Below are 27,693 nucleotides of genomic sequence, written 5' to 3'. Positions count from 1 at the left end.
TGTGTACACAGAGTTTGCTAATAAAAGAGAGTTTTTGGACAACTCACGTTAGCAGTTGCTTGTTCCACTCGCCGCTGTCCTGCCAGTGGAGAAGTGTCGATTTCCCAACGCGACTTGGACAGTTAAGGAGGACCGCTACGGTCTTCCAGCAACAATGCAATTTAGTATTGTTTCTTATACGAGTCTCCTTTTTCAACTTCAAGGTCAATATTGTTTGCAACAAAACAACAAATTATCCGTGCATTTATATGGAACTAAGCTTTAGGAGCAGTCCACCTCAACTCACCTCCATGTTAAGTCGCATTAGGAGATCGATACTTGTGATTGGCAGGACGGCGGATAGCGGAACAAGTATCTGCTAACTCGAGTAGTTCAAAAACGTTTTTAGTAAACTCCGTGTACACAAACAATGTTCTCAATGCTCGTGTTCATGTGTAGAGACCCTGGTGATACTACAAGCAAAGTTTCATGTTGTGTCGAGCTTTCTTAGTGTTTTGAAAATAGCGATTTTGATTCTATCGTTAAAGTGCCCCGGCACTCCCATTGAAAACAAGTTTGACCCGAAAACATAAATACGTAAATCTTAAAAGTGCCTCTTTCATGGTAATTATGCTTTTACACGAAGGTTTGACTCAGGCACATTCACAAAAAGAGCCTAGGTTGCATTTTGGCGAGAGTTTTGCTTTAAGTTTGATGTTCCATGAATAATATATAATGTTAATTCAAAAGAAAAAAGGTGCAGGAATGTCTAGGCTGATCCTTTGAAACCATTCAGCTTCATCTTTCAGCACATGATGCACATTGGACTTTGAAAGATGCTATAAAATTCCTCACTCATAATAAAATGTGTGGTGAAAGTCCATGTTATCGGATATTCCCCTGCTATGATTAACAGTAGTCAGACAACACTGCGGGTTGAAGTCATCCTTGAATGTGCCCCAAAACAAGAACCTGAGTGTTGGAGTTGATTAAGTATTATCCATTTGATCATGTTGCTTTTTCATTGTTCAGTGGTCTCGGTTTTATTCTCAGTACAGTGTCTGCGTGTTTGTGCACTGGCCTTGGATACAAGTGGTTTCTAAATGAAAGCTCTGCCAAATACCAGCTTTGCGAGGCTCCCGACGTGCAATTTTGTTTTTTTGAGACATTGGCACAGAGATGCCGATTCAATTCCACGATTATTACTGGGTCTGTACTTTTGTACGGCGCAGCTTGTAAGTATTGGGACAGTGACATATTTTTCCGTTGTTTTGGCTCTGTGCTCCGGCAAATGGCCCTGAAATGAAACAACAACTGAGATTAAAGTGCTGACTTTCAGCTTAAAGGGGGTTTGAGAGTGTTTTTGTCCATGCTGTTCACCTCCTGTGTGGGAGTCGAAGCGTTTTTTGTTTATTTTTGCATAGTCCAACTCTTCAACAGTGAATGTCCAAATGTGACTATTGTGTCTCCCATGAGGAGCAACAGATTGTAGCCAGAGAACTGCCTCACTAAATCTTCAAAACTGTTCCTTTCATCACTGGAGATAACTAATATTTAAGTTTTTGAGGCTGATGCGCCTGCAGTTTGGGCGCCGACTAGCCATCTCTTTAGAGCTCTGTTAGCTCCTTTGTGCCGCTTTAGAAAAACTCATAAGCAGAGTCGGTCAGACGTGAATTAAAGCCGACACGCGCCGTCTGACATTCTACTTTAAATGGCCTGCCTGTATAGCTGCTTTTGTTACGGACTTGTGCGTGATGTTGTCATCATTTGTGTCCAAACTGGAGCAGCAACACTGCTGTGGCTGCGTGTCATGTCCAAACTGCTGCTGGTGTGTACTAATAGCCATTATCAGCTGGAGTCTGGAGCAGCACCAACCTCAACCTGCTGTCTGCCGCTGCTACCCGACACTTGCAGCACTGGATCCTCTGACCTTCACATGCACACACACACGAAAGCGAGCACACATACAGCCACACAAACCTGCAATGTACGTGCATACACTGTGCATGCACGCACACACATTTAGATGTGGATACTTTAGTATGCAGGGAGAGGAGCGGGAATGCAGCTTAGCTTTGACAGGCGAGGCAGTTTGACAAGCCAAGAATAAAACTAGGAAATGAAGACTTGAGATGTGTCTCGTCTTCTCATTGACCTTTCCACTGGGCTCTCTATAAGGGACCGATCGATGGCACATGAGAAAGCTAGATTTAGGAGTAGCTACTTCTCCAGTGACATCATATTATAATCTATGCGTGCCGTTAGCTTTACTGGTGGGAGCAATCGTGTTGAAAGCACCCTTGTTTGATAAAGACGCACACTTCAAAGACTTCAAGGCTATCGTGTGAGATCTGCACTCAAAAATCACCATGGAAGATCATTTAACTCAGAAATGTAACAAATAAACCCTGCTGTAAAAGGGGCTTGGTGTTACAGCGAGGTTGCATGCAGGAGACAGGAGGTAAAAAACCAACCCCCGTGATGCAACAGGAGCAGAGGAAGAAAAAGGTGCAAGAAGGAGGGAGTGCTACATTTCACTTTGTTCACAGTGTCATGATGAAATATTTGATAACTGAGTCTGTGGAAAGAGAAGAGAAGTCAAAGACACAGGCAGAAACGAGGAAGGGAGGCAGAAATGCATGAAATGGAACAGAAGGGGAGCGAAGGAGAAATAGGGGTTTGGAGGGAGGGACACGGGGAGACATGAACAGGCTTCAAAGTGCCAAGGAGAAATGAACAGCTGGAGGAGAAATCTGCACTGGGAGGTGTGTGTTTGGCGAGTGTGTGTATGTGTGTACAAGCATGCATCTGTATACTGATGCATATTCCCATTTAGTTGCCGGTTTATAACAAACATGCCTTAGGACTGGAGCGAATATCATTTGCAAAAATAAGCATTTGCCAATTCAATTAAGTGCATCGTCTTAATGAAAGAAGACCCAGCAGGGAAGTTTAAAAAACCTCTCAGAAAGAGGAATTCTAAACTCTTGAAACGGTTTAAACTTCAGCAGGAAATGCCGGAACTTCCTGCCTCGAAAGCTCGACAATAACCTTCGTCTTGCACTGCGACCAATTCTATACAGTATGCATGAGTTTGAGAGTAAGAGGAAACTGTTCAAGTATAGGAATTCACAAAGGGATCTCCTCACCATTTAACTGCAGGGCCCTGACATCAATTTACATCCACAATAGCCCGTGCGTACCTCTCTCTGTGGAACTCTCTTGCTACCCCATCCTCCTATCTTGCATTCTCAGTTATGTACTTACGACAAACAGAATATTTAAGGTCCAGCAAGCTCTAGCGGTTGGGCAGGTCTGTAATGGGAAACTGTGTTTGTTTGAATTAAATTGGAAAAACAGCAGCGACCCATCAAACATACATGGCGGTTTCTTTTGTTTCTCCGCAGCGCATCACACCTCGCAACAGGATGAAACCTCCAACCAACAACATACATAACACGCTTAATCATTTAGCATCTGCCAAGCTAAGGGAAAAGCATGCATAAGAGATAAAAAAAAAAATGATTTGCAAAGGAGTCAAAATGGTTTGTGTGTGGCTGGGGTGAGACAAAAACACATTTCCACACGTACGACTGCGAGGTAAAGCATAACCACGGTTAGACAGAAACACCGTCGTACACACATAGGGTGGAGAGGCACTCTTCTCCACCGGGTGAATAATTCATCCACGGGTAAGAACGAAGGCAGTGTGCTCTTCTCCTCCTCCTCTCATCTCTTCATTATTGATAAACACCAACATCTACACGGTACCTGACCCGGGAGAGGGGAGGGGAGGGAGAGTGAGTGAGGGAAGCTGGTCAAGGAGGAAAGACCGCGATAAAGGACTAACTCTGGGGCATGAAAAAAAATACAGCAACTGTGTTAAAGTAGAGGTGTATAAAGCTCATCACAGAAAACAGAAAGGCCACAAGAAGCGAGCGAGGTTTTATGGCGTCGCGTGTTTTCATCTGGCGCTCGGCCCGTTTAGGGTCAGTAAAGTCCTGCTTGTAACATGCAGTTTACTGTGGACGGAACGGACACCGCTCTCCTGGGCCAAACAAATAACTGCCTCTATACTGCCTTGCTACTGCTATCGCTCCAACCCACTGAATAAGTGACTGAATAACTTACTGGCTGGATGGCTGACAGACACCCAGCTCCCCCGCGGCTCCCAGCTCTGCTTTGTCTGCTCGGGCCCTGCACATCATTCTACCTCCACCACACTCGCCTTCTCTCCGCATCGCTCACTTCCTTTTTTTCCCTCTGTGCCATAGCCCTGTCCTGTCTTTTCATTTTGGAATAAATCCTTTTCATCCCTCTGGCTCATTCTCCTCTTCCTTGACTACTTTCTTTTTTTTTTCCTTTAGTCTGCTAGTTCTTTTTCTGTCTGACTTCTTCATTCTAGCCTTGTGTGCCATCGCTCCTCATGGTAATTGTACTGGGCATGTTATTTTAGCCCTGCATGTAATTTGGGGTTTGACTGCGGGGTGACCATAGTGACAGATCTGCAGTCAGTGCGGGAGTATAAAATGTAAATCCGCTTCTTTGAGAAAACATTTTTTTCCCCGACAGGTCTAGGGTCGGAGTCTGGGAAATATCTTGATCTATTCTTCCATTATGCATGCTAAGGCCTTGCACCTCTTTATCAGGTCTAGCAGTAAAGCTCGCCAAGAAAAATCCTTCAGACTTCACTTTCTGAATGACTTTGGGAGCGCGCGTGTGCGTGCACATCCAGAGTCTGGCAGCATCTTACTTCAGAAATAGGCATGAATTATAGGATCAGGCTAAAGTCAGAAGTGCACAGCTGGAGTAAAGTGCCATGTACTTCTACAGATGTCCGAGGCGGGATGTGCGTGTGTGTCTCTCTCGTTATCCATCGTTTTGTGTATACATCCGTCCCTCCCTTGGTGTGTCAGCTGTTAACATGATGTGATTATGCGTCCTATTTTCGCCTCCCTAACAACACTTGAATGTGAGAGTCTACCAGAGGTGTCAGAGAGGATATTTCAAGCTGGGTGTGATCCTTTCCCCGAATTAAAAACCAAAGCCGCCTGTTTAAGTGAGAGGAATTCCATGACAACCCCGCCCCCGGACCCAAACACAGCTGTGTTTCCAGGTTTTTCATCGTTCACCTTTAATTCACCTTGGGTGAAGAAGGGGGGGGCTCCATTCCCCAGCTGCTCTTCCCACAGTGTCAGGGCTGCCACTCTGCCCGCTACCGACGAGCCCATTGGTCAACAACGCTGTCAACGCGCAGCTCATTCATAGTTGAGGGGGTGAGAGACCAATCCAATTTATACTGCACATTAAAGGATTAAAACGCCATCTCCCTCATATCGGTGATACGAGGGAGACGGCTATTAGCACACTCAATCTGTCAGGAGGATCACGCAGCATGTTACCAAATCAATGGCAGCCATATGGAAGACAGAAGGTCAGACATCGCAAGCAAACAAACAAGGAGGTGCGTACCAATATTATGATAAACTGATGACTGTGTCCGTCACAACAACCAGCTGGATTGAATTACTGACGGGCTGTGTAGGAGCAAAGTAGTCTGCAGGGAAAAGATTTGAGAGGACAGCCAAGTTATGTTCCAAAATATCACACCCACCACTTAAAAAAAAAAAAGAAAAAAAAGAAGAAAAAAAAAAAGAAGAAAAGTAGAGCCTGTCTACTTTTGCAAAAGTCTTGCTAACACAGGGGCAAAAGTTGGAATTAATTGCGATTATGACTCACTCATTAGCAAAAAACACAGCAGTGTATTTGCTTAAAAGTTAGAGATATGGAAAGCCGATTAGACTGCCTGCATCTTTAAAATATACGAGAGATCTTTTTTGCATACGAGCGCAACAATGAGGTGGGAAGACGGCAACAATTAGCAAACATCAGGCAGGTAGGACGTGGTAAAACAGAAGAAAAAGAGGGGAGCTGAGGACAATAGATAACTGAAGCAATTAAAAGCAGAAAGAAACCATGCGTTGTGTATCATAACAGCTGCATTGTTTGAGTCACAGTTTCCTTCCCGCAGGTCTGCAGTGAGCCGTGGGGGCGGAGGTGAGCGGCCCATTGTCTCCGAGGCTCAATGGGAGGCAGGTAAGATGAAACTCTGACACACACCTCCTATCAGTTCTCCCGTAAAGGAGGAGGGGAAAGGTGATACAGAGTGAGGGGATGAAACAACAAGAGGGAAAAGAAAAAGAGGGTGTGGTTTGGAGTTTCTGTGAGGCACAATGGAGCAGGAGAGTAATAAACGGCAGGGTCGTATGAGGAGGTTGAGCTCCCGTTTGCGCTGAATGCTAAGATTAAGTCTGATTATTCTCTGAAGGACAGCCACAATGACATCTTGCCTTGGGAACATGGTGTATTGTTTTGATGTTGATGGATGGATGGATGAATGAACAACTAATAGACAGACATACAGCTCAAGGAGACAGATCAAAGAGGGAGGGACGCAGAACCCTGATATTTCCTCTTGAGTCAGCCTGTTGAATAAAATTACACAAAAACAGAACAAATGTGGCTGGCTGTGCAGCCACAGTCAAGGTAAAATAATAATAAAAAGAGGTTTTCTCTGAAGATCTATACACAAAGCCGATTTAGTTATTCTTCGAGAGGCGAGTGCGTGACAACTCAAATAATGAGCCTGTAGTAAAAAACATTTTTAAATACTACAAAGTAATCAGACAAGACAAATTAAAACCTTTACAATAAATGATTAAAACTACCATTAAATAGCCAGAGGAGATAAAGAAGAAGCAGGTAATGAATAGCAATGCCCTGATGACAGAGGTAAAAACCGTGCCTCAGTATGCGCAGCACCTTCCTCACAATTTGCTGGCCGCAAAAGGAATCCGAGTACGTGTTTCATTCCAATCAACTTCAAAATGTTGTGAAAAATACTCAAAGCCATTTATGTCCTTTAGTGATAAGCCTTGAAAGCTTCTGATAAAAGGAGAAGGTCAAAAGACTCAACAAAAGATTGCCAAGAGTGACAAGCTATGCTGACTCATTCAGGGATGACAGTCTTTACTGACAACATTTCACCATTACTGTATTAACATACCACCTTGATCATAGACTGAACACTTTACAGGACTAACCTCTTGATAAATGTAACACTCTCATGCTGTTTAAGGCAACACTGTAACTTTTTGTAGAAAGACAGTTGATTGTAAAGTCTCTTCCCAGTCGATCCCGAACCAACACTGGGTGATTGGCAGGGTACAACAGTCTCAAGCACAGATAAATAACCAATCAAAATCTTTGGCGTTGGACCTGGACCATTAACCCAAAGCCTTTGGATTTGACAATCTAGGAGTGAAACTAAACAATCAGCCATCTTTCTCAGGAATTGAGTGTCATAGAGTTGCTTTGATGTTATGTTTGTCAGTCGATCGACGCAAAATAATATCTGTTCTGATAATCTATTATCTATCTACAATAGATTATTCAGCTCCATTAGCAAGCACATATGCCAAACATTTACTAGCTCTAGCTTGTGAGGATTTGGGGACTATCCAGTATACTGGATTATGTATAGAATATCTCTGTATTTTGGAATAATTGGTTGGATTGAAAATGCACTTTCAAGATGACAGCTTTGATTGCCTATTTTCACTACTAAAGTAATTAATCTGCAATTCAGTCAACTGCTTTGGTCACACATGGACCCAAAAATCTGTCAAGTGTGACTAAATGTGTTCATTGGTCGAAACGGTGCAGCTGAAACTAAGCAACAGAAGTAACTTCAAGTTGCACTCTTGTAATGTTGAATCTAGTCCTATAAATGATCAGAACAATTGAAATCAAAGCACCAGGCTTCTTATCTGAAGATAACAGCTTCTGTATTTGTCAGTAATGATGAAGAGTAAAAGGAGGTCAACCAATCGAATGCCATTCAATGAAAACTCCTGCTGTCTGTCAGCCAAAGAAATAAATAGAATACATCTATTAAACAATGAGGTTAATTAATGAGGTTAATTAAAATCAAAAACCCAATCAAAAACCAATCTTTCTATTTAAAGACACATTCGCATGTTAAGGGTAGGCGTCTCCGATCAGTCTTCTTCTAGATGTTTGTACTGAGGATAAACAGCTTGGCATCCTCCACACTGTTTTTACCTGTCTGGGAGGGGAGGAGCAGCAGCAGATTGATTTTCCCCTCAATAACAGTATGCTCCCTGCTTTTAGCCTGTAATGGCTCAGCAGTCACAATGATGCTACAATTGATCCGACTGTCTGAAGATTGAAGCCGCTTCCAAGAGATCATAACGAACTGCACAGACGCACACAAACATCAGGAAATGCGCGGGCTGCTGGAGCCGTCCCCTGTCAGGTCGTCATTACATTGGGTTAGAGCCGCCTTTGTTTACCATCTACCCCCTTAAGGCAGAGTGACAGATAAAGGATTGAGGAGTGACGGGGTAGATAGATGGGGGTACCAACAGACAGAGATGGCCCTGCCATGCTCCAGTGGCCACCTTCAAGGACAGACAGGCCCTTCAATATCACAGCCTCTGTGTAATTAGACAGTGCTCTGTCACGCACCAAAGAGTTGCTCCTATTTGTGTCATATTAAACGCACCGTGGATATCCCCTACTGTGCTTTGCCATTGAGACTTAATGCAAAAGGGGAGCAAAGGGGGATTTGTATAAATTTAATTACATTCATAATTCGCCCATCTTTAGCTGTAATCACTCAGGGTTAAGTTAAGTAAATCCACTTCTCAGCTAGCCACCCACGCCCTGTGTTGCCACAGTAAGCACAGCGCAACGTCAGGTTTTTCAGGGGAATCTCATTGACAGGCTGAAACTCTCTAAGTGAAAGTAAACAGAGTTCTTGGTATGCAGTAGTGAAATATTAACAGCTGTACTCTTTCTACTGAAGTGCTGCCTTTCTTTGGTTTGGAGCACTGCAGCTCACGTGTGTTTTTGCGTGTGTGTTTGTGTGTAGCTGTCTGCTGGTGTATGATACTGTGTCTCTGAGGCCACCTGCAGTGTCTCCAAAAGGCAGGAAAAATCTGCCGCTGTGTACATCTTTGTGTGTCTGTTTTTGTGTGTCTGCCCGTGTGTGTTTGGTGCACCTCACAGCCAAATTGCGGCACAGGCAGGCAGCCTTTTTTCGACAGAGAGGGAGAGGAATGAAGCAGATCAAACACAAGCCAACTAATCACAGACGCCGACTAATTAGCGCAGTCCTCAAAGGGGAACCAGGAATGAGTGATGATTCCCCCTTATGAATTTCCCAATGACGCTGTGCCGGATGCCACCCTGAATACTCGGCGGTCAGAGAGGAGGGAGTGCAGAGGGTAAAGTGCAAAGTGAGTCACTAGTGATCTGGCCTTGTTGTTATCTTATCATCTGAGAGCAAAGGGGCAAAGTGGCGCTCAATATCCCTTATCAGGGTTTCAGTCATGTACACAGAACACACACAAACACAATTGCTCTCACAACCTCTCACACACACACACGCACACAGAGAAGACAAACTTTTATCTCAACATCCTCAAATTAGACTTCATGTAACGTTTCCCATTAGGGGATTTCTTGAGCGATTAAATCCCGAGTGCGGTGAGATTCCAGCCTCCAAAGCAGAGCACAGGTTGATATTCCTGAGCGTGGGCTCTGAGTGCTGATTAGCGGGCGGATCTGCCACGCTGATCCCAGATTTCCACAAGATCAGAGGCCGAGCTGCGAGCACGGCGGCGGCAGCGGCAGCAGCCAATTACAGATGTGACGAGCACACGTATGCTTATGCACACATTCACACAGATGCGCCTTCACCACACACGCACACACACGCCTGTCCAAAAACGTATTTCTCCAGGCTGAAGTTATCAAAGTGACGTGAACCCTCCTCCCCTCCCCTCCTCCAACTCCCCTCCCTCGTCTCTTCTCATCTCAGACAAGAGGGCACCTGTCAGAGGATGCTCAGTTCGCCAGCCAGCCAATCCTCGCAGAGATGGAGAGAGAGAGACAACAAATGAGCAGAGAGAGAGCCAATAAAGATTCTAATAAGTCTATCTGAAGAAGAAGGAGCACCGGCCACTGATGGGAGTTAGCCTAAATAAAACCCACTTCATCATTCTTCAAGCATCCAATTCTTATTCCAACTCTATACGTCTTAACATCAAGCTAAACATAGATATTCTAATGCTCACTCTGGGCCTGGCTTTGAACAGCACTGTGTTATTGGCTGGATAAACAACAACACAAACACATCTTTATATTATTTACAGTGGAACAATGCCGTCCCTCTGCCCTCTGCAATGCCGCCATCAATGGCCAGCATTTGTTTCACATGATTACAGTGTGACAGTTGGCATTCATGAGGCAGACAAACACGGACAGACTCCAGACTTATTGTTATACAAAAATCCTAATATGCTTTGAACATTAACAGCTGCATGAGGGAGGCTGCTAAAGTGAAACGAATTGGTGAGGCTGGTCAGAGTAGACAAAAAAAAAAAACAGATCTGAGAATCAAACATAAAATGAGACTCGCCAATTTACCGAGCAACGGCGGCGCGGGGAACAAAAAGACATGTAGATAAGAACATAAGAGACATTGGAGGGGAGGCAGAGCGAGATAGAGAGGGGGGGAGAGGGAGAGATATGGAGGGGTGGCAGAGAGATAGAGAGGGAGAGAGAGGGAGAGATATGGAGGGGGGTGATGCTGGAGAGCAGAGCAACAGCTGCTGAGCATCACATCTGCTCCAAGTGGAGTCATCAGCAAACAGACAGACTGGAACCGACCCACTGAGGCAAGCCCCAGGGAGGGAGAGGGATGGACAGAGGAAGAGTGGAACGCAGAGGAAGGCGGTGGGGGGGGGGGGGTTGAGGCGAGGCTACGAGGGGATGAGATGAGAAGGATACAATTAAAAAGACGGAGGGTGGAAGAAGATGAAAAGTGCATGGAGGCAGAAAGAGCTCCTGCAACCTGTTACTCCCTCCGCAAATGGAGCCGATGGAGTCGAGTGGGGCGGCTTGGCGGATGATTTCAGAGGGGACAGGAATCTCCAATCACTTGTTGTCCACTTTTCCTTCCCACCCCCTCCCTTCTCACCCCACCCCTGACATCCTTCCTCCATCTCTCTCTCGCGCCTTCTTTCTCTTCAGTGAGACTGACAGAACAAGAGAAGCCTGTGAGAGTAAAGATGAAAGGCCTGTGAGGGAGGTGTGTGCGTTGAGGATGTGTGTGTGAGATGAATGAATGACCCCTCTTATCCCTCATCCCCCTCTGGAGCTGTCCTGCCTTAACACAATAGCAGAAGAAAATACAACATACAACACAACAGAGGCGGCGCGGAGGTCACTCTGCGGCATGCGGGTTCATCCTGCACATGCGCTTCACGTGTTTATTCTCACATCAAACATCGCTCTCACAACACTGCCTCAGCATGAATATCATCTTACGTCTAAGCCCCACGTCTTGTAGTATACACCTTTCGGCCTGTGGAGAGGCCCCCCGAGGAGAGGTAGGGACCCTGAGAAGTGCACATTGTTCATTCATGATAGCAGCCACTGGCAGCGAGGGCAACCCCGTAGCAAAGTAAGCGATGTCATTTGGCAGCAAATGAAGGGGAAAGAGCAAAGCAGTTTATGCTAGCGTCTCTCCGAGGTCTCGCAGCTAGCTCGAACATCAAGTTAGCCCGGGCGCGGGACAAAGCCCAGTCTGTGTTCACGTCTCTGCATGGAGGAATAAACATAGCTGCCGCTTCACAGTTTCCCTATAAGCTCGCCGTCTCCTCTCATCTCTCCCTCCTCCTCCTCCTTCGTGGTCACCCCCGCTGCCTAAAAGAACAATCTACCGACACAGCATGCCCTTCCAAAATATTTACCCGCTCAGTATTGGCTGAATACAAATACCATTCTCTTCCCCTCTCTGATGTCCAACATTCAAACAAACCTCGCGCCCACATGCACTCGCTGACCGCAGCTGCTCTGGATCACACTTTTCTTCTCTGTGCACCATGCACGCCCCATACACACTTGCTTACTGTGGGGATTCCTCCCCTTCCTAAACCCTCCATCTGGTTCGTGCCTTTGAGTGATCTCAAAGTTGGTGGAGGAAAACAAGTATAGCAGCAACAGTAGTCAGTCACCACACCTTGCCTGCGGCGGGGAGTGTGTATCTGCTGCTCACATCCCTGCACACACCCCTCTGACTCAATACCCCTGACACTGTCTTAACACCTTTTCCTGTGCAGCTTGTGCCCTTCTTTCCTCTGCTCCTCTCGCTCTCCTATCTTAATCTGTCACCTTACATTCTCCCCTCGGTGCTCCTTAATCTTTTTCTCATTGCATCTGCTAACCAATTTTTTTCGAGGCAGCCTTCCTAACCATTCCGACATTTTTCTGTTTTTAGCAGGCGAAACCCAAATATAAGTTCATTAACAATCAAGCGCTGAAATCAGTTGCAGCGTTGCAACGCTCCAGCTTTTCCACGTTCATTAGCATATGTTTGAAAACCAAGTCTAAACGAAATGATCAGAGCTGATGATGAACTACAAACAAAGCCCTCCGAATTATTCCTATGATGCGGCTGCATGTCATGCTTGTTTTTAATGTGTTGCATGATTTTTTAACTAGGCGCTCGAAATAGATGCTAATGAATGGAGAGTTAGGGAAGAAAAGCCCGGGCACCCAGAGTAATGACACGTCCCCAGGGTGCCCACTGTTTTCGGGTGATTGTTCAAGAACTCCTGCGGGGGTGCGCATGTTAATAAGTAATAATGTTCTATCAAAGTGAAATGTTGCATTGAGTCTTTTGTCTTGTAGCTCTGCAGTGTCTTTGACGACTTCCCAGCCCTCCCATCCTCCTCTCTGATAGGGGATGCGGTTCCATGGGCTGCACCTGTGTCTCATTACCGCCACTGATGGTTCAGTAACAGGCTTCTCTCTCCTCTCGCCATTGTGCTCTCACTCTTTCCCTCCCTTTAGCTACTGCCAACATACATTTACCTCCAACGGAGTGGCCTGCGCTCGCCTCTTACTCTTGCTCATCCCGCTGCATGCCATTCACATGATCTCTGCAGCTCAATTATTCCCCCGTCAATCCTGCCTTTACAAACTCACCACAAGTGGGGTTTGAAGGTTTGATCTTATAATTTTGTGCTAAACTGGCACATGCCTCCAATTCACCTTTTCATTTGATACATTTTGCTTTTTAGCACTTGTGTCCTTGTAAAATTGGCTACCTGTGGTATCTGCATCAATGCGACTCCAGTAGCTTCATTATGAGAGCAATCGTATTTTTAGCACGGCAACTAACAATTACTGTCATCAGTCAATATGCTGATTGATGGATTCATTGTACAGCCGACAAATTATCAGAAAACAGTGAAAAATGGTGCAACTTTTTAAAGCCTGAAGTAGAGCTGCAACAATGAGTCAATTAAACAATTATTCACCCAAAAGAAAAGAAAATCGCCAACTATTTTGATCATCTATTAATCATTTTAGTCATTTTTCAGGTAAAAATGTCAAACATTTGCTGCTTCCAACTTCTTAAATGTCAGGACTTTTTCTACTTTATTTATAGCTGGCTTAATGGAGAGTCTTTGCGTCACTTCAGGTTCTGAGAAATTGTGATGCGTATTTTTCACAATTTCTTGACATTTATAGGGTAAATTGTTAGTTGTGAAAATATTCAGAAGATTACTCAAAAGGAAAAATAGAAAAAAGGTTTTGTTTCAGCCCAGGTTCAAAGTGAGGTCTCACTAACACCTGACTAGCACACAAGATACAGAAAAGCAGCAATGTCTCATGACTGAGGAGATGGAACAGCAGCATTTTTGCGTGAAATCAGCTTCTCATTTCAACTCAAGATATTTCTAACACAAGCTGTATTTACTGATGTGGCACAGCTCCGTGCATGACTGCTCTTGTTACTTCTCCAATAGACAATAACACAGACTGAGGGCGAAAAATAGTCTTTGCTAAAGATTATCACAGCATCGAGTGTTTACTGGCTGAAGTTGAGATAACTACGCATGAAAAAACGCAAAAAGCAAAGTCAAACAGCGCTTAAGTTCACTTCTGTTGACAGTTTATCACCTCAGCCAGAGAGCACGGCTGTAATATTTCAGGCTGTACGTTCTGCAACATGTCAGGCTTCAGACTCACTGTGCTGATCTGTACTTGGTGTTCTGATATATGGTGCAGTCGGCAGCTGCACTGATGGACTCCAACTCCACTGTTTTCCACTGTCTGAGACCATTTACAGAAATACTGTACTGCGCTGGAATCTCCCCCATATAACTTGAACAGCTCTATTTGGAAATAATTAATCACTCTTGAATGATTGGGGTGATTGAGTAGGCGAGTGTGTAGGCCCTGCTTTGTTCGATAAAGAATGACTGTGATTGTTGGTTTGCTGTGCATGCAGATACTGCAAGTCATATTGTGCAATACCGGTCAAACTTGTCTTGTACGACCTGTGGATTAGTCATGAAAAATGAGAACTGTGCGAGTCATCATTTCCTACCAACAGCAAAACAGCTGTAGCAGGACGTATTGGAGTTAATTTGCCTTATTTGACATTGCACGTCCTGTGATGTGACAATTGCACACGTTCACATTGCGATGGCGATGCCAAAATTACACATTGTGCAGCCCTACTGTGCTGCCATGCAAATTAGCTGAAATTAAAAAGGTTTGTTCTCGCCCTCATTCCAATTTATTTTTTTTTTCTTTCCGTATGTCCAACACAGTCCATCGTCTTCTAACTGTTTCGTATCAAAGACTTCTGAAAAACACATTTATTTTCTATCAACAGTTCTTAGAAGGGTGGAAAGTCTTCAAAATAGCTTTTAAATCAAAGTTATATCCACTACGACAATAATAATAACCAATAAAATGTGTATTTAGCTGGAATCAAATCAAAGCGACACATTAAAATCGATTCAGCTTCGAGACTTCCATAGAAATCCAGTTTAATATTGAATCATGCATTAAATATGTAATAAGACGAGCCTAACTATGATATCATAGCCTATATCTGATTCTTTTAAGCCAATTAACCCCAGTGTCAGCATTAAATGGGCCAAGCAAAAACTCAAGTGCATTCATTATGCTTGACAAATGAATGCAATACCGCTGGAGATTATACGAGTCTTAAAACCTACTACTGGCAGTGGAGCATTAGCCTTGATGGCTTCAGAGATAACTTGCTCTGGAGTTTGATGGCTTCCCCAGACAGGGGAAGAGAGTGAGTGGCTATAAGCATTAGAAGATCATGGACAGGCTCCCTCCTACGCCGTGCATATTAATTCTTCTAATGCAGCTAAGCTCAGCTTGTCACACGTTGGCACTGCATAATTATGTCATCTACAAGGGACGAGCTTTTTTAAAAGGGCAGACGTGTGACGCAGCGGCGTGCGTCTGTTGACAGAGTGGTTCTATGTTCTAAAATGTCAATATGTGTCTAAAGAATGGGTTACCATAGCGCATTAGGGACCTTTAAGGCTACATTATGGAAATAATGTTAGATCTATGGATACCAAAAGGACACCAGTCCAGAGAAGAATGAGCTCTCTGAGGTGAATATCTTAATACAGCCAGCAAGACTTCTCAGAGAGGACCTTTTTACAATAACGAACCAGCCAATTCTTTAAGTAGTATCCTGACTGACAGGAGCGTCCATCAAACGCCCAGATCCCCTCACCCATGGCCTCTTGCCATCCATCAATCCAACCTGACAGCCCTACCTCCATCGTTCTCTATGTAAATAAACAACAGAGCAGGGGAGGAGCAAAGAGCACTGGGGGGGAAGGGAAGGGAAATCAAAGTAGGACACTCAAACCTGAGACAAACAGGCCAAGTCAAGTTCACAGAGGAAAAGGAAGAGTGACGCGTCAGGGGAGGAGGGGAGAGAGGCAGGAAGTAAACTCACAATGGGCCTAGGTGATGAGGGGAGAGACAGGGGGGGAAGAGGGAGAGTCATCTGGAAGGAATGAGGAGGGGAGATAAATTGGAGGAGAGGAAGGGAACTGACTGGCACAGGGATGACAGCCAAATGAGCGGACACACGAGAAGGAGTCGTGTAAAGGAATGCAGAGGAGAGGGATGGAGGAGGAAAACATCTATGGAGGACATCAATAATCTATGCTAAGATAAAGCAATTCTGTGTCAAAAGTGAAGAACAAAATGGAGAGCGGGACAATGGAGGAAAAGGGGAGAGAGGGAGACAAACAAATGAACGAGGCAAAGTTGGTAGGTGGAGCCTGAGGGACTTCTATTTAAAACCAGAACAATTGAGAGTACTTGTGTTAGTTTACACAAGCATAGGAGGAACCACATCCTCTTCCTCATCTCCCCCTTACCCCCCATATCTTCCCGGGGCTGTGTCTATTTAAATGCGTGTTTAAACGGCAAGTACTCCTGCTCTAATCACGGCTGGCATCACAGCACTTCCCTCCGTACCTTTACCCCCGCCAGCACGCAGCCTTCTTCTGTCGCTCAGACCCTGCCGCACACTCAACACACACATCTATGCGTGTAGCCGGCATGACTGTGCCGTGCCAGAGATAAATTCATGAATCACTGGTGCACGAATCACCCGCGAGCTTGTTGCAAGAGGAGGAAAGTGGGAAGAGAGGAAAAAAGGACAGAGGTAAGCGTTTAAAGTGTTTCCTTTAAAAGCTTATTTTTCTTTTTTTTTTTTTTAAAAGAAGAGGGTTCAGGAGATGGCTCCCAGCAACCTGAGAGAGCGAGCAAACACCCAGAGGGCCTCGGTGACAAGCACTAGTCAGCAGAGAAGATACTGTCTCTCTTCCCCTCTCCGCTCTCATCCCCTCCCTCCAAGCTCTTCCTAAAGAGGCCAAGATGGAAAGCCAAAACAGCAAGCAGCCAAATAACGAGCAAGTGTTTGATACATGCTCGGCGTAAACATGCCTATCGCATAGGAGGAACTGGCAAATGGCTGACGCTCTGCATACAAATGTCCCTTGAGGAGTTTATCTAAGCTTTGTACACTGAGAATTATCTTTTTTTTTTTTTTTAAAGGCTCCACAGAGGTCCATCCACAGAACAAAATAAGCCCCTCCATCAGCCTCCATTTCAAGAGAAACAACCCAATCATCTCTTGTTACAGAGCCACTTTCCCTCTAGGGGCACCACTCAAAGGCAGGTCTGTCCATTGATACAGGTGTGGTGCAGAGGGAGGACAGGGGAGACGGGGGAGGGAGGACAATAGATGGTCTTTTCAAATGTCTGCCTCGGCTCACCTGGATTAGGCGTAGAGTCTGAGGGGAGGAAGGAGGAGGAGGGTCTCCGGGCTTGGGCCGAGAACAATAGTGTCTCTGTTTTCAGTTACACCAAGTGTATCATTCTGTCTAGCGACAGCCGGCTGACTGCCTGGACTGAAAAAAAACACAACATCTCAAGGTTGCTGCTGAATGCCGAATTCTTCTTGTGCAAATTTATGTTAAATATACAGTTACAAATGTATTATGACAGGACTAGCCAAAACTTCAAAGATGTGTCCAACAAGGAACATGTACTGTACATCTGACAGCACAAACCTCAACAAAACAAACAAAGCTGTGCTCTTTTTTAAGTGATACAACTCACATTTATTATCTCTGCCAAGGAGATTAGGTTTTCACCCGTGTCTGTTTGTGGGTTGGTTGGGTTGTCAGTGGGATTACACAAGAACTACTGAACAGATTTCCACAAAACTTGGATGGAGAATCTCGGCCAAGAATAGGCCCGACTGACTTACAGTGCAGCTCTGGATAAAGGGACGGTTCCAGCAATTTTTTCTCGCTTCTTCTTTTTTTTTTTTTTGTCTTGGGAAAGAATTTTGAATCAGAAGAGGAAGATCTTCAATGACTAAACAAATCAAATAAACAAATTCTTTGTTTTCATGACTTAATAAACAAACTGACCTTAAAAAAAAAGGACAAAACAATCTCATTCGGTTTTACTTTGTTTAGATGTGGTGGACCCTGCCGCCTTTCTAGCTTCATACAGTGTTTTGGGTACCTTGTGTTTCTCTGAGAACAGCTTGTTTATTCAGCCAGGGAAAAAAATAAATGTATATTATTCTCTCAAATTATTGCCTGATTAATATTGTAAATATTATTTGGATTTCTTCTCGAAAACTACACAGTGCCCCTTTAAGTTTCTGTTGAATGACTAATCAATAAAACCACTAGACATTTTATTTATACTGCAAATTAAAAGGTTTGAGCGTGGGCCATTAGGCTACATTATGTCTGACTGTTAAAATGTGGTATCGTGTTTCAAGGGAGCTATGGGCACTGGAGATGCTGCACATCTGGGTATGCAAAGACAATCATTTGCTTCTCTGGCAATCCTTTTGTTTTGAATATGGTTGGGATGAACAAATGGAGATTTATAGTGATAATAAGCACAAATGTATCTTGTTAAGTTATCATCAAGGACTTGTGTACAGCACCGCTCTAAAGCAGCATTCCAAAGCTAGTTTTCTGCTGTGGTATTAAATTGTGCAACACTGCACATTGGGAATTAACTCTTCAAATGTAACCCTCTTTCAACTTCAGTGTGAGATTCTTGTTCGATGAGTCAAGCTCCATTACTGGTCTGGTAACTGCCTGCGGGGGAGATGAGTGTGTGACAGCATCTAGCAGCAGGGGAGTGGACATTGTCAGCCTGATCCCAGCACTGCACGACAGGTTAGCTCTGCTGAAATGAAATAAAGTCCTGCATCTGCTTCCATTTCCCCGCCTTACCGCTCATGCTTAGCTCGCTCGCTTATTTGACTTTGTTCCGTCACTTCCCCTTTCCTGCCCTCTGTACAGTAATGAAGTGATTCAACCATCAAATCAGTGCAACATCTCTGGGAACTGTGTGCATGCATCCGCGACGTTGGCACTTGTTTGTGCTCCGGCGTGTGCGTTTGTGGTTGTGGTTGCACGTAGCGAGGTGGTGGTGATGAGTGTCGCTCCACAGACGGGGCGAGGGAGACGGAGGGAGAGGAGGGTGAGATTTGGGGGGGGGGGGGTGAGGTTGGGTGAAACACTGTAAAAGTGTCACAGCAACTTAACCTTCAAAAAATGCCCACCAGGGTGGAGTGGGAGGAGGTGTTCTCAACCATTAGAGGAGAAGGGGGGATAGAAGGAGGAGTGTGTGAGAGAGAAGGAGGGAGAGAGAGAATGATTGATGTGTGGAAGAAAAAAGGAACAGAAGACCTCGTTAGGGGTGGTAGGAAGGTCCAGATGCCTGCAATACAAATGTGTGTGGGGAGGGCGGGGGCTGTTAAGGAGGTAGAGAGGTAGAGAGGGAGCAAATCAGAGCAGGAGAGGAAAAGTAGCATAGGCAGTTGCGATAGGCTTAAAGAGAAAGTCTGACTTAGGTGGAAGAGACAACTGGGGAATTGGACAGTGGGACAGGGAGTGGAAGAAAGCCACAGTAGAGAAGAAGAGATTAAGGGGAAAGAGAGAGTAAGAGGATAGAGAAAAGCAACAGACATTCCAATTACAGAAGCAGAAACGAGGGATTGATGACTAAGAACGGAGAGAGAAGGAGAACAAAGCACAGCACGGGAGGAGGAAAAGAGATACAGTAAGGGACCGCAGTTTACTGAGCAGATGGATCAATTATACGGGCCAAATTACAGAGAGAAGGAAGTTGGAGCATTAGGAGAGGACGTAAACAGAGAGGACGGAGGAAGAAAGAATCAAGATGGAGGGATGGAAGTGAAGGGGACGAATGTGACGGGGGGGGGGGGGGGGGGGGGGAGTGGCAGAGGAGATCGAGTGTCCACTATAAAGGAGAGCAATCAGCTGAGATGAACGAGACAAATTGCTCCGACGAAGGAGGACCTTCTCTCCCCAAGGAGCCGCACCAAACAGGCACACCCTGTTGACAAAACACAGGCCTGATAACTGAATAAACCTGCTGCCTCCCTTTGACCTTAATGTGCTGGCTGCTTCAGGGGTAAGATTTAAATGCTCCTGCCACTTCAAGGCTCTGGGGACCAATGACAACTGTGCCGCTTGTTTATCAACGTGGCGCACACGGCATATTTCTTTATTTCTTTAAACCAACAAGTGAAACAAAAGATAAACGCTGGTATCAGAGGGGAGATGGAGTCGTAGGGTTGCAACAACAATGAAACACAAGAACACCCTCCACACAAAAATAAACCTGTGGTGCATTATCTCCGCGACAGCATGTTCAGCTTCTTATCTCGCATTTCTGAGATGATATCTGTGCCTGAAAACTACATTTTCTTTATATTACAGTGTGTAATGTTACGCTGTTCGTCAGAAAAATCTGTGGGATCAGGAGGGAACTTGACTGAATTTGCAGTTGGTGTGCACAAGGGGGTCTTTTTGGGTGGGGGGGGAGCGTGACTTTATATCCAGCTCCCGGAGCTTTGACAAGACCCTGTCACACTGAATTCAATTTCCTCCTGTAGCCAGCCTGTCCACTAGCTCTGATAAGTGTGAATTTGACATGACCTTGTCAAAGTCAGATGTGATGAGGACGCACCACGTCTGTGTCTGTCTGTGTGTGTAAACAGCGGCGTAAAGGTGTGCAGGAAGGTAACAAACACGCCATATTGTCGCAGGTGACACATAAAAAATGTGCAGAAAATGCGACACGGAAGAGGTCGAAACAGCAAAACCTGCTTGAGATTTCACTAACCGGGGGCAGAGAGGACGAAGGGAGGGATTAGCAGAGGAGGAGGGGAGAGAGAGATCTTTCATGGCGCTGTCATGCCGATAGAGCGAGCCCTAAATGTTTTCAATATCACATAAGGGCACTGCATCATCCACCATTCAATACCGGATCAATAACGCAAACCACCTTCCACCTCGCAAACTACATTTAGACACATTAAGGTGACTGCTAATGAGCCGCCGTGTGCATGTGTATGTATGTGTATGTGTGTGCGTGTGCGTGGGGAGGGGGGACACACGCTGAGGACACGGTGAAGGGCCTCAGTGCTGAGTTGCACAGAGATCTGCTGAGTGCACGACGGGGAGGATTTCTGAAATAAAAGAATGTGACAAAGATAGAAGAAAGAGGAGAAAGATGACAAGGAGAGGGCACAGGTCAGGTAACAATAATTCAAAAAGAGAAAAGGTTAGTGAAAGCGGTCCATTCCTGTCCAAATGGAAGGCTGTTAAATATGTCTCAAGCTTTAAGAGCGGGAGAAGAAGAGGAAGAAGAAGAAGAAGAAGGGGAGGGAAGTGCGACTAAATTACAAATGAGCTGATAATTCTTGGCCTCACTGGTTCACTCCCTCGCAGTTTTTCAAATCCCGCCCCCCCCCCCCTTCCTTCTCTCTGCCAAGATGCTGCGGCGTGGAATTTGAAAATGTCGACATCCTCAACCCCCACTCGCCGCTCTGCTCCTCCTCGGTGATTTTACTACGCCTGGGTCACAGAGACACCCATCTCCCAAGTCTAGTTAATTAAGGGGATTTTATTTTAAAGAGTTTGGCTGCCTTTCAATGCATCTTCAATTGGAACTACCCGCTCATTCTCCACATTGGCTGAGCTGGAATGGGTCTGACCTGCATCTCCCGAAATTCCCGAAATGGGTTTGTTAGGCACGGAAGAAATGCCGATTTGGCAGGAGGTATCTTGACTAATGGTGTGGAAATGTGTGTGTGACTGAAAAATAAAAGTAAGCCACAAGCCTTATGGCATTTGTATACAAAATGAGCTGCTGGCATTCTGCAAATAGTACAGTCTTAAAACTCGCCATTATCTAGAAACACGTGGGTGGTTACAGTATATAATGGAATGGTCTGTAGCAGTGAACTCATATCGGCGTGTGAGCTAATGCACGCAGATTTCATGTAGATAGCCGTTTAACCCGACAGCCCTGCCAGGAATATCGCTGACCTCTTCACAGTTGTGTTTTTTGGAAATCCCTAAACAGCCTCTGTTCATATAATGATGTTTGGCATTCCTTCTGAGATGAGCCTTTCTGCTCATTTTTCCTTTGGATCCGATGGGACCGACTCCAGAAGTCTGGTGACCCAGGGAGCCAAACACAAACATCCCTGTGGGGGGCATCTCAGTGTGACCTCAACACACTGAGTGCATGTAGGCGGGAGGCAGAAGGGCGGGGGGGACTTCCGACCGAGCCGTCACAGAGCTCCTGGTTTTGGCTCTCATGTTGCAGGAAAGCCACTATCATTACCTACAAGTTGGAGGAAAAGAGTCCTCAAAGAGAGTCAGTTAAATGAGCAGGCAGCGATAAAAAAAGGATGTCCTCAGATCTGATGTCTGCAGAAGATAACAGGGTTGCTGATGAGGGTGATACACCACTTCCAGAAGGAAACAGAAAGGCGCACACGTACTGTCATTCAGCGAAGTGACGGCTCCTCCCTATTATTGGAATGTCATCTGACTTCGAGCACAGCCTCAGGTTACCGGCCTTATTCATCACCAGCTGTAATGTGTGCGCGTGGGCGTGTGTGCGCGCGCTCAATTGTGTTTGTGGTCTTAAATGCAACAAGACACGGTGACTCGTGCTCATCGACCTCCCTCTCTTCAGATCCATCGGTCCTGTGTAATAATATTTGCCAAGTCAACGATAAACCTGATGGATCCTTTGTGTTTCTGGTCACTGGTAATGAAATGTCTACAGAGCGCAGTAATTTCACCGAAACTCATTTATCAGAATATCTAGATAAAATAAACCACACAAGACAGTAAGGATCGGCCTCGCTTTAATCAATCCATATAAAAAAAGGTTTTTAAAAACGAAAAGGGCCCGCTGCTAAAATGTTTTCAATACATCTATTAAAAAGCTTTCCATCCATTTATTGTTGGATAAGAGCTACTTCATTTCTAGGCATCCATTAAATTTGCCACTAAGCTCACATCACTTATTTTCCCCAGTAGCATACCTGGTGAAATAAGAAGTCATAATAGAAAGCTGTCCAAGTCATTAGGCTCATTTGGTGAGATGCCAAATAATTCCTTCTGTCTTTCAAGAATTTAGTTATCTAAAATTCGCCTCACGGAGTCCGCGTGGATGCTCACACACGCTTGCTTTGTATCACTTTCACATCTCCATTAAGCTGTAAATTCAAGCACAGTTTTATGTCTGAATCAACGAAGTCTTAATGGTGATGATAAGGGGGAGGAGGAGGGTTATTGATGTGTCATTTAAACCCCTTTGTAAGCGCGCGCGTGTGTGTACGTACAAGCGTACGCTGCGTCCAGACTTCCTTACACACATATAGACACGCACACCTGACCTTTTCAAAATCCTTCTGGCATTTACAGGGCTGGTGCGAAGGGGCGAGGACAGCTCATTTACATAATGATGGGACCTAACTGCGACAGCCATTAACACAGAAACCAAACCCAGACCGAAGCCTCTCGCTCCGCTGGGACTAATGAGATACTAAGGACTTACTTTTCCCTTCTTTTATTGAGGAGGGAGAAAAAAAAATAAACTCCAGTCATGATCCATCAACTACACTTCTTTTAATAGACAGAGTGTAATGCTGTTGCTCAGTTGTAATGATGAATGGGCCCAGGCTTGGCAGGAGCACAATGTTCACACTGAATCTCCCCATGTGGGGGGGGGAGAAAGTTTAGAGCTGTTGCACAAGTGGGACGGCCAAAAGAAACATCACTTCATCAGAGTTACCGATTGTCTCAGTATGTGTGTGTTTGTGGGAGGGCAGAGTGTTGTGGAAAAGCTGGAAAATCTCCAGAATGTTTCACGAGCCATTACAACATTAGCTGGCATGACTATGCAGGATGAGAAACACAACTTCGGAGGGGCTAATGCGACTCTGCCCGACAAGAAATCCGACAGCTACAGTGACAGACTGTGGTGAGGTCACTTGTAGTTTATTTTCCTGTCTGTCTGCATGTTGTTCCTGTCATAAACAGCATGGCCTTCAGTCCAAAGAGAGACCGGAGGGCGGGGGGAGGGAGGCCATTCGAATAAACCAATTACAAGCGTCACTCAAACAAAAGTGCTGGACAGGGAAAGAATGAAAGATAGCTGAAAATAAAAAAAGGCGAGACCAGAACAAGGCCCCTGTATGTACTCAACGGCAGGGGTGGGGGAGGGAGCGAGGGATGGCGGGAGAGAGGAAAGGTTTCAAGTGGCGGGGGGGGGGGCGACTTCTGTCTTAATCAGTCGCTGCACGCTTCAGTTTTCCAGCAAATCCTGAAACTCTGCGACACACTGCAGAGGGCAGCCGAAAAGCCACCTGTTTCCTCGAAAACTGTCGAGAGCCATCGAGAGGAGCTTTGCATCTGAATTAGCTTCAGGTATATAAAAGACAAACATTGGTTTATTTGTGAGTGGAGAAGGAAGCAGCCTCCTCCCCCGGCCCTGACCCCGCATGCCCACCAGTTTCTCAGGCAGCCAGCCAGCCAGCCACCCCCTGCACGCTCGCAGCTTACTCAGCCATAAAGACAATGCTGCCACAGCCTCGCAGCCCAAACTCCCCCTCACGTAAGCCCTCCCCTCTTCCAATAAAAACATCTCCATGGTAATGGGCCAAGCCTTTCTGACCCACATCCACAGGTCCCTCACAACCTTGACTTGGGGGGTGGGGGTGGTATTGTAGTGTAATTCCAGAGCTTAAACTAGACCCCCACTTGTAGGCTTCTGGCAAGTTTTATATACAGAAGACTACCTTAATTAAAACCCCATCAAACTTGAATTTTTACAGCCAAGCCATAATAAACCGCAAACTCTGCAGACAAGGAAATCATGTCTCTCACTACCAGACGCAGGATGGAAGTTGGAGGTAGGTGGTTGCTGTCACAGCTGGAGAGGAAATGGAGAACAAAAAAGCAATGTAGACGAGAAGTAAAAAGTTTCAGCTCTGCATCTGCTGTTTAGGCTGCATAGTTTAGCTATTTACCCAAAAGGAGGTCAACGGTTCACTTCGGGAAAAAACGACTTTAAATGAAAGAAAAACTTAAAAAGCAGAGCTTTTGCTTGTACTGGTAAATCCTTCGCGTTTTTTTCCCCTCGCTCATAAATATGTAAAACCTTTTGTTTTGTTCCCCCCCCTCCCCTCACTTTTCTCCCTCCCCTAAGAGCACTTCATGTTCTGTAAAATGAAATTGGACGAAAAAGGTCCACTGCATGAATAAGTCAGAAGAGTGAGCGTGCTTAGGAGTCGTGATTAAAAAAACACCACCACAATCAGCTGCATTACTGTACATGCACGGCTGAGAAACGTACACTGTTAGCTGTGCCAGATCTGCAGGTCCTACATTCTTGCCCCAATTACGGCACAAAACAAATAGCTGGCCCTGCGCGGAAGCCGGGAAAATGTTGAACTGGTTTCATACCACACACATTCATATGTTAATGGGTTAACTGCATGCCAGGGATGCCTTCTCTCAATATTTGGCTCCACTCTCTGCGGTACCTGTAGGTGAGTTGGGCTCAAGTTGATAGGAAAACACTTGAATAATTAACTCGTATTGCCAGACAGGCGGGAGTGGCCCGATACCTTGTTTAAAGTAATAGCAACTTAGAATGGAGGCCTTCCTGGGAGTGAAACTGAAGTTAAAGGGCCAGAGAATAAATTCAGCATTTACAATATTTATGAGGTAATGACATAAAATCAGACATATTTATATTTTCCAAAACTGAATAAACAAGCTGTTTATGTCAGGTGAGAAATAAGGTCCTCAAGCTAAAAAAAAAAAAAAAGTGGCAGGGTCCGACATATATAATCAGCATGACACTGCGTCATCCTTTAAGGTCAGTTTGTTTATTCAGCGATGAAAACAAACAGTGCGTTTAGTTTGTTTTGGCCTGAAAATACAGACGACATCTCTCTCTTCTGAAAACTACACAGTGCACCTTTAAAAAACAAAAAAAAAACAGAAGAAAAGCCAGCATAGGTTAAACGACTGGTCAGCAGCACAAATGATTGAGTTTCAGCTGTTTCCCCCTTCTGTTTGCTCTCAGTGTACATCAAGAGCTGTTTCCAGAGCCATTTTTCTCAAGTGAGGTGTAACTAACACAGGATGATGTGCGGACAGAGGGAAGATAAGGAGCGGGGGGGACGTTGAGTAAGGAGAAGGGTGGCTGGCTTTGAGGGGGGGGGAGACAGAGCACCAAGGACAGACTGGTACAGTGACTCAGTTTCAAAAGAGAAGAGGACACTGTAGAACTGTAGAGGCCGAGAGGCACCTGAGGGAGAAAAAAAACACCTAACTCCACAGCCTGAGCCACACCTTGGAAAACTAAACATGGCGTTTAGTCAGACCGAAACTCGGGTCAAAGAGGCGATACGAATGATTCAAGAGCGAAACCACGAGAGGAATTAGACAGGAGGAAGAGGTGTTAGTCGGAAACACGACTAATTGTTTGATATTTATTTTACAATAAATGCCTCCAAGCTTTAGAAATGAAATAAAATACCAGAGTGGGGAAATCACCTGCCGGGGTTTTTTTTTCCGCTCCTGTCACCGCCCTGACAGGTGGTAGTTACATCCATCTACCTCTTTGAATTATTAACAGAGGGAGAAAATGGAAGAAAAAGGCTGCTGACAATGAGCTGAACACTATTAAGTTTTCATAAGTGATAAATGTCTTACCGTGTTGAAGAAGTATCGACGCGACCAGGCAGAGCAGCCCGATCATTTCTGAGCAGTCATGCCAATTTCGGGCGTCATGTCTCGCCATGGTTGAACACGGTCCTCTTTATGAAACCAGGCGTAAGCTCTCTCTCTCTCTCTCTCTCCGGAGTGAATGTTCAAAAAAGAATTATAGGCTACAAAAAATAAAGAAATGGAAAGAAGACCTTCGGGTGTGGAGGGTCTGTTTCTGTGGCAGAAACTTGTGCGGCGTGCAGGACAAGAGCAGCGGGCTGGTGTTGGTGGTGGTGGTGGGGGTCCGACACAGATTCTGGTTCCGTGTCCCTCACTGCGCCTTTAAGACGGAGTCTGCTGAAAATAAATGAAAATCCTCGTGAAATCGTCCTGGCGGCGCACAGGTGAATACTTCCCCCCAGCTGGTGCGCTCTGGATGTAATGAAGTGCTGCGAGTGGCGCTCTCTCTCTCTCTCTCTCTCTCTCTCTCTCTAACAACTACTTCCTCTGAGCGCGCGGCGGCTGTCCGACTGTGTGTGACTGACTGGATGATGTCATCAGGCTGAGAGGCGTCACAGCCCCCCAAATTGAAAAAAACAAGGACCAACCCAATTAGGACCAACGATGGCAGGGGGGGGAGACTCTGGGAGCAACTTGTTGAAATGGCCACAAGCATTTTTTTTTGTTCAAGCTGCACCTTGATGGTGTCTGAAGTGTGCAGCAGGTTGTTTTTTTTATTTCATTTATTACTTCTGAGGAGTTACGTCGAGGAATACTCCTCTGTAGCTGTGTTTTTAAAAGCTGAGGAGTATCTCTGCGCACCCACTCGAAGTCATCTTGATGCATTTGCAGCCACAGCTTTAAAAAAAAAACAACAACAACAAATTACCCGCAAAGGAATGTGAGTGAAATCCAAAAGAAAAGTGACATTTCACCCCCACAAAACAACAATATGAAGTTACCACAGTGTGCCCGAGTCAGCCAGTTTATGATGTGCTGCTGAGGTACGTGGAAACGGATGATTCTTACGCCCTCTGCTGGTTGTTTCTGCACAAACACCGAACTGAGATTAGCTCGTACAGTTTTAAACTCCGGCACAGCATATGCCAGAATCAATAAACATTCATTAATAAACGGCAAAACACAAATCCAGTGGCAGTCAGCGAAATCA

At 45.3% G+C, this 27,693-nt stretch overlaps 1 protein-coding gene across 2 annotated transcripts in view; it reads right to left on the bottom strand.

The window, feature by feature from the left end:
* Window positions 1-27,065, bottom strand: part of LOC115566855 (nectin-2) — an 85,081-nt gene extending 58,016 nt beyond the window's left edge. The window contains exon 1 of one of the 2 annotated variants that reach the window (XM_030392884.1): window positions 26,529-27,065. In XM_030392884.1, coding sequence (XP_030248744.1) covers window positions 26,529-26,616 — 88 coding nt within the window. In that variant the 5' untranslated portion in view covers window positions 26,617-27,065. The remainder of the gene's footprint in view (window positions 1-26,528) is intronic. The other variant, XM_030392885.1, reaches the window with a different exon arrangement.
* Between the last annotated feature and the right edge of the window lie 628 nt (window positions 27,066-27,693).

Source organism: Sparus aurata, chromosome 17 (genome assembly GCF_900880675.1).
Source record: "Sparus aurata chromosome 17, fSpaAur1.1, whole genome shotgun sequence".
In the NCBI taxonomy this organism is placed as follows: domain Eukaryota; kingdom Metazoa; phylum Chordata; class Actinopteri; order Spariformes; family Sparidae; genus Sparus; species Sparus aurata.
The sequence above is the reverse complement of the archived record's forward strand: the minus strand, read 5'-3'. Positions and strand labels throughout refer to the sequence as shown.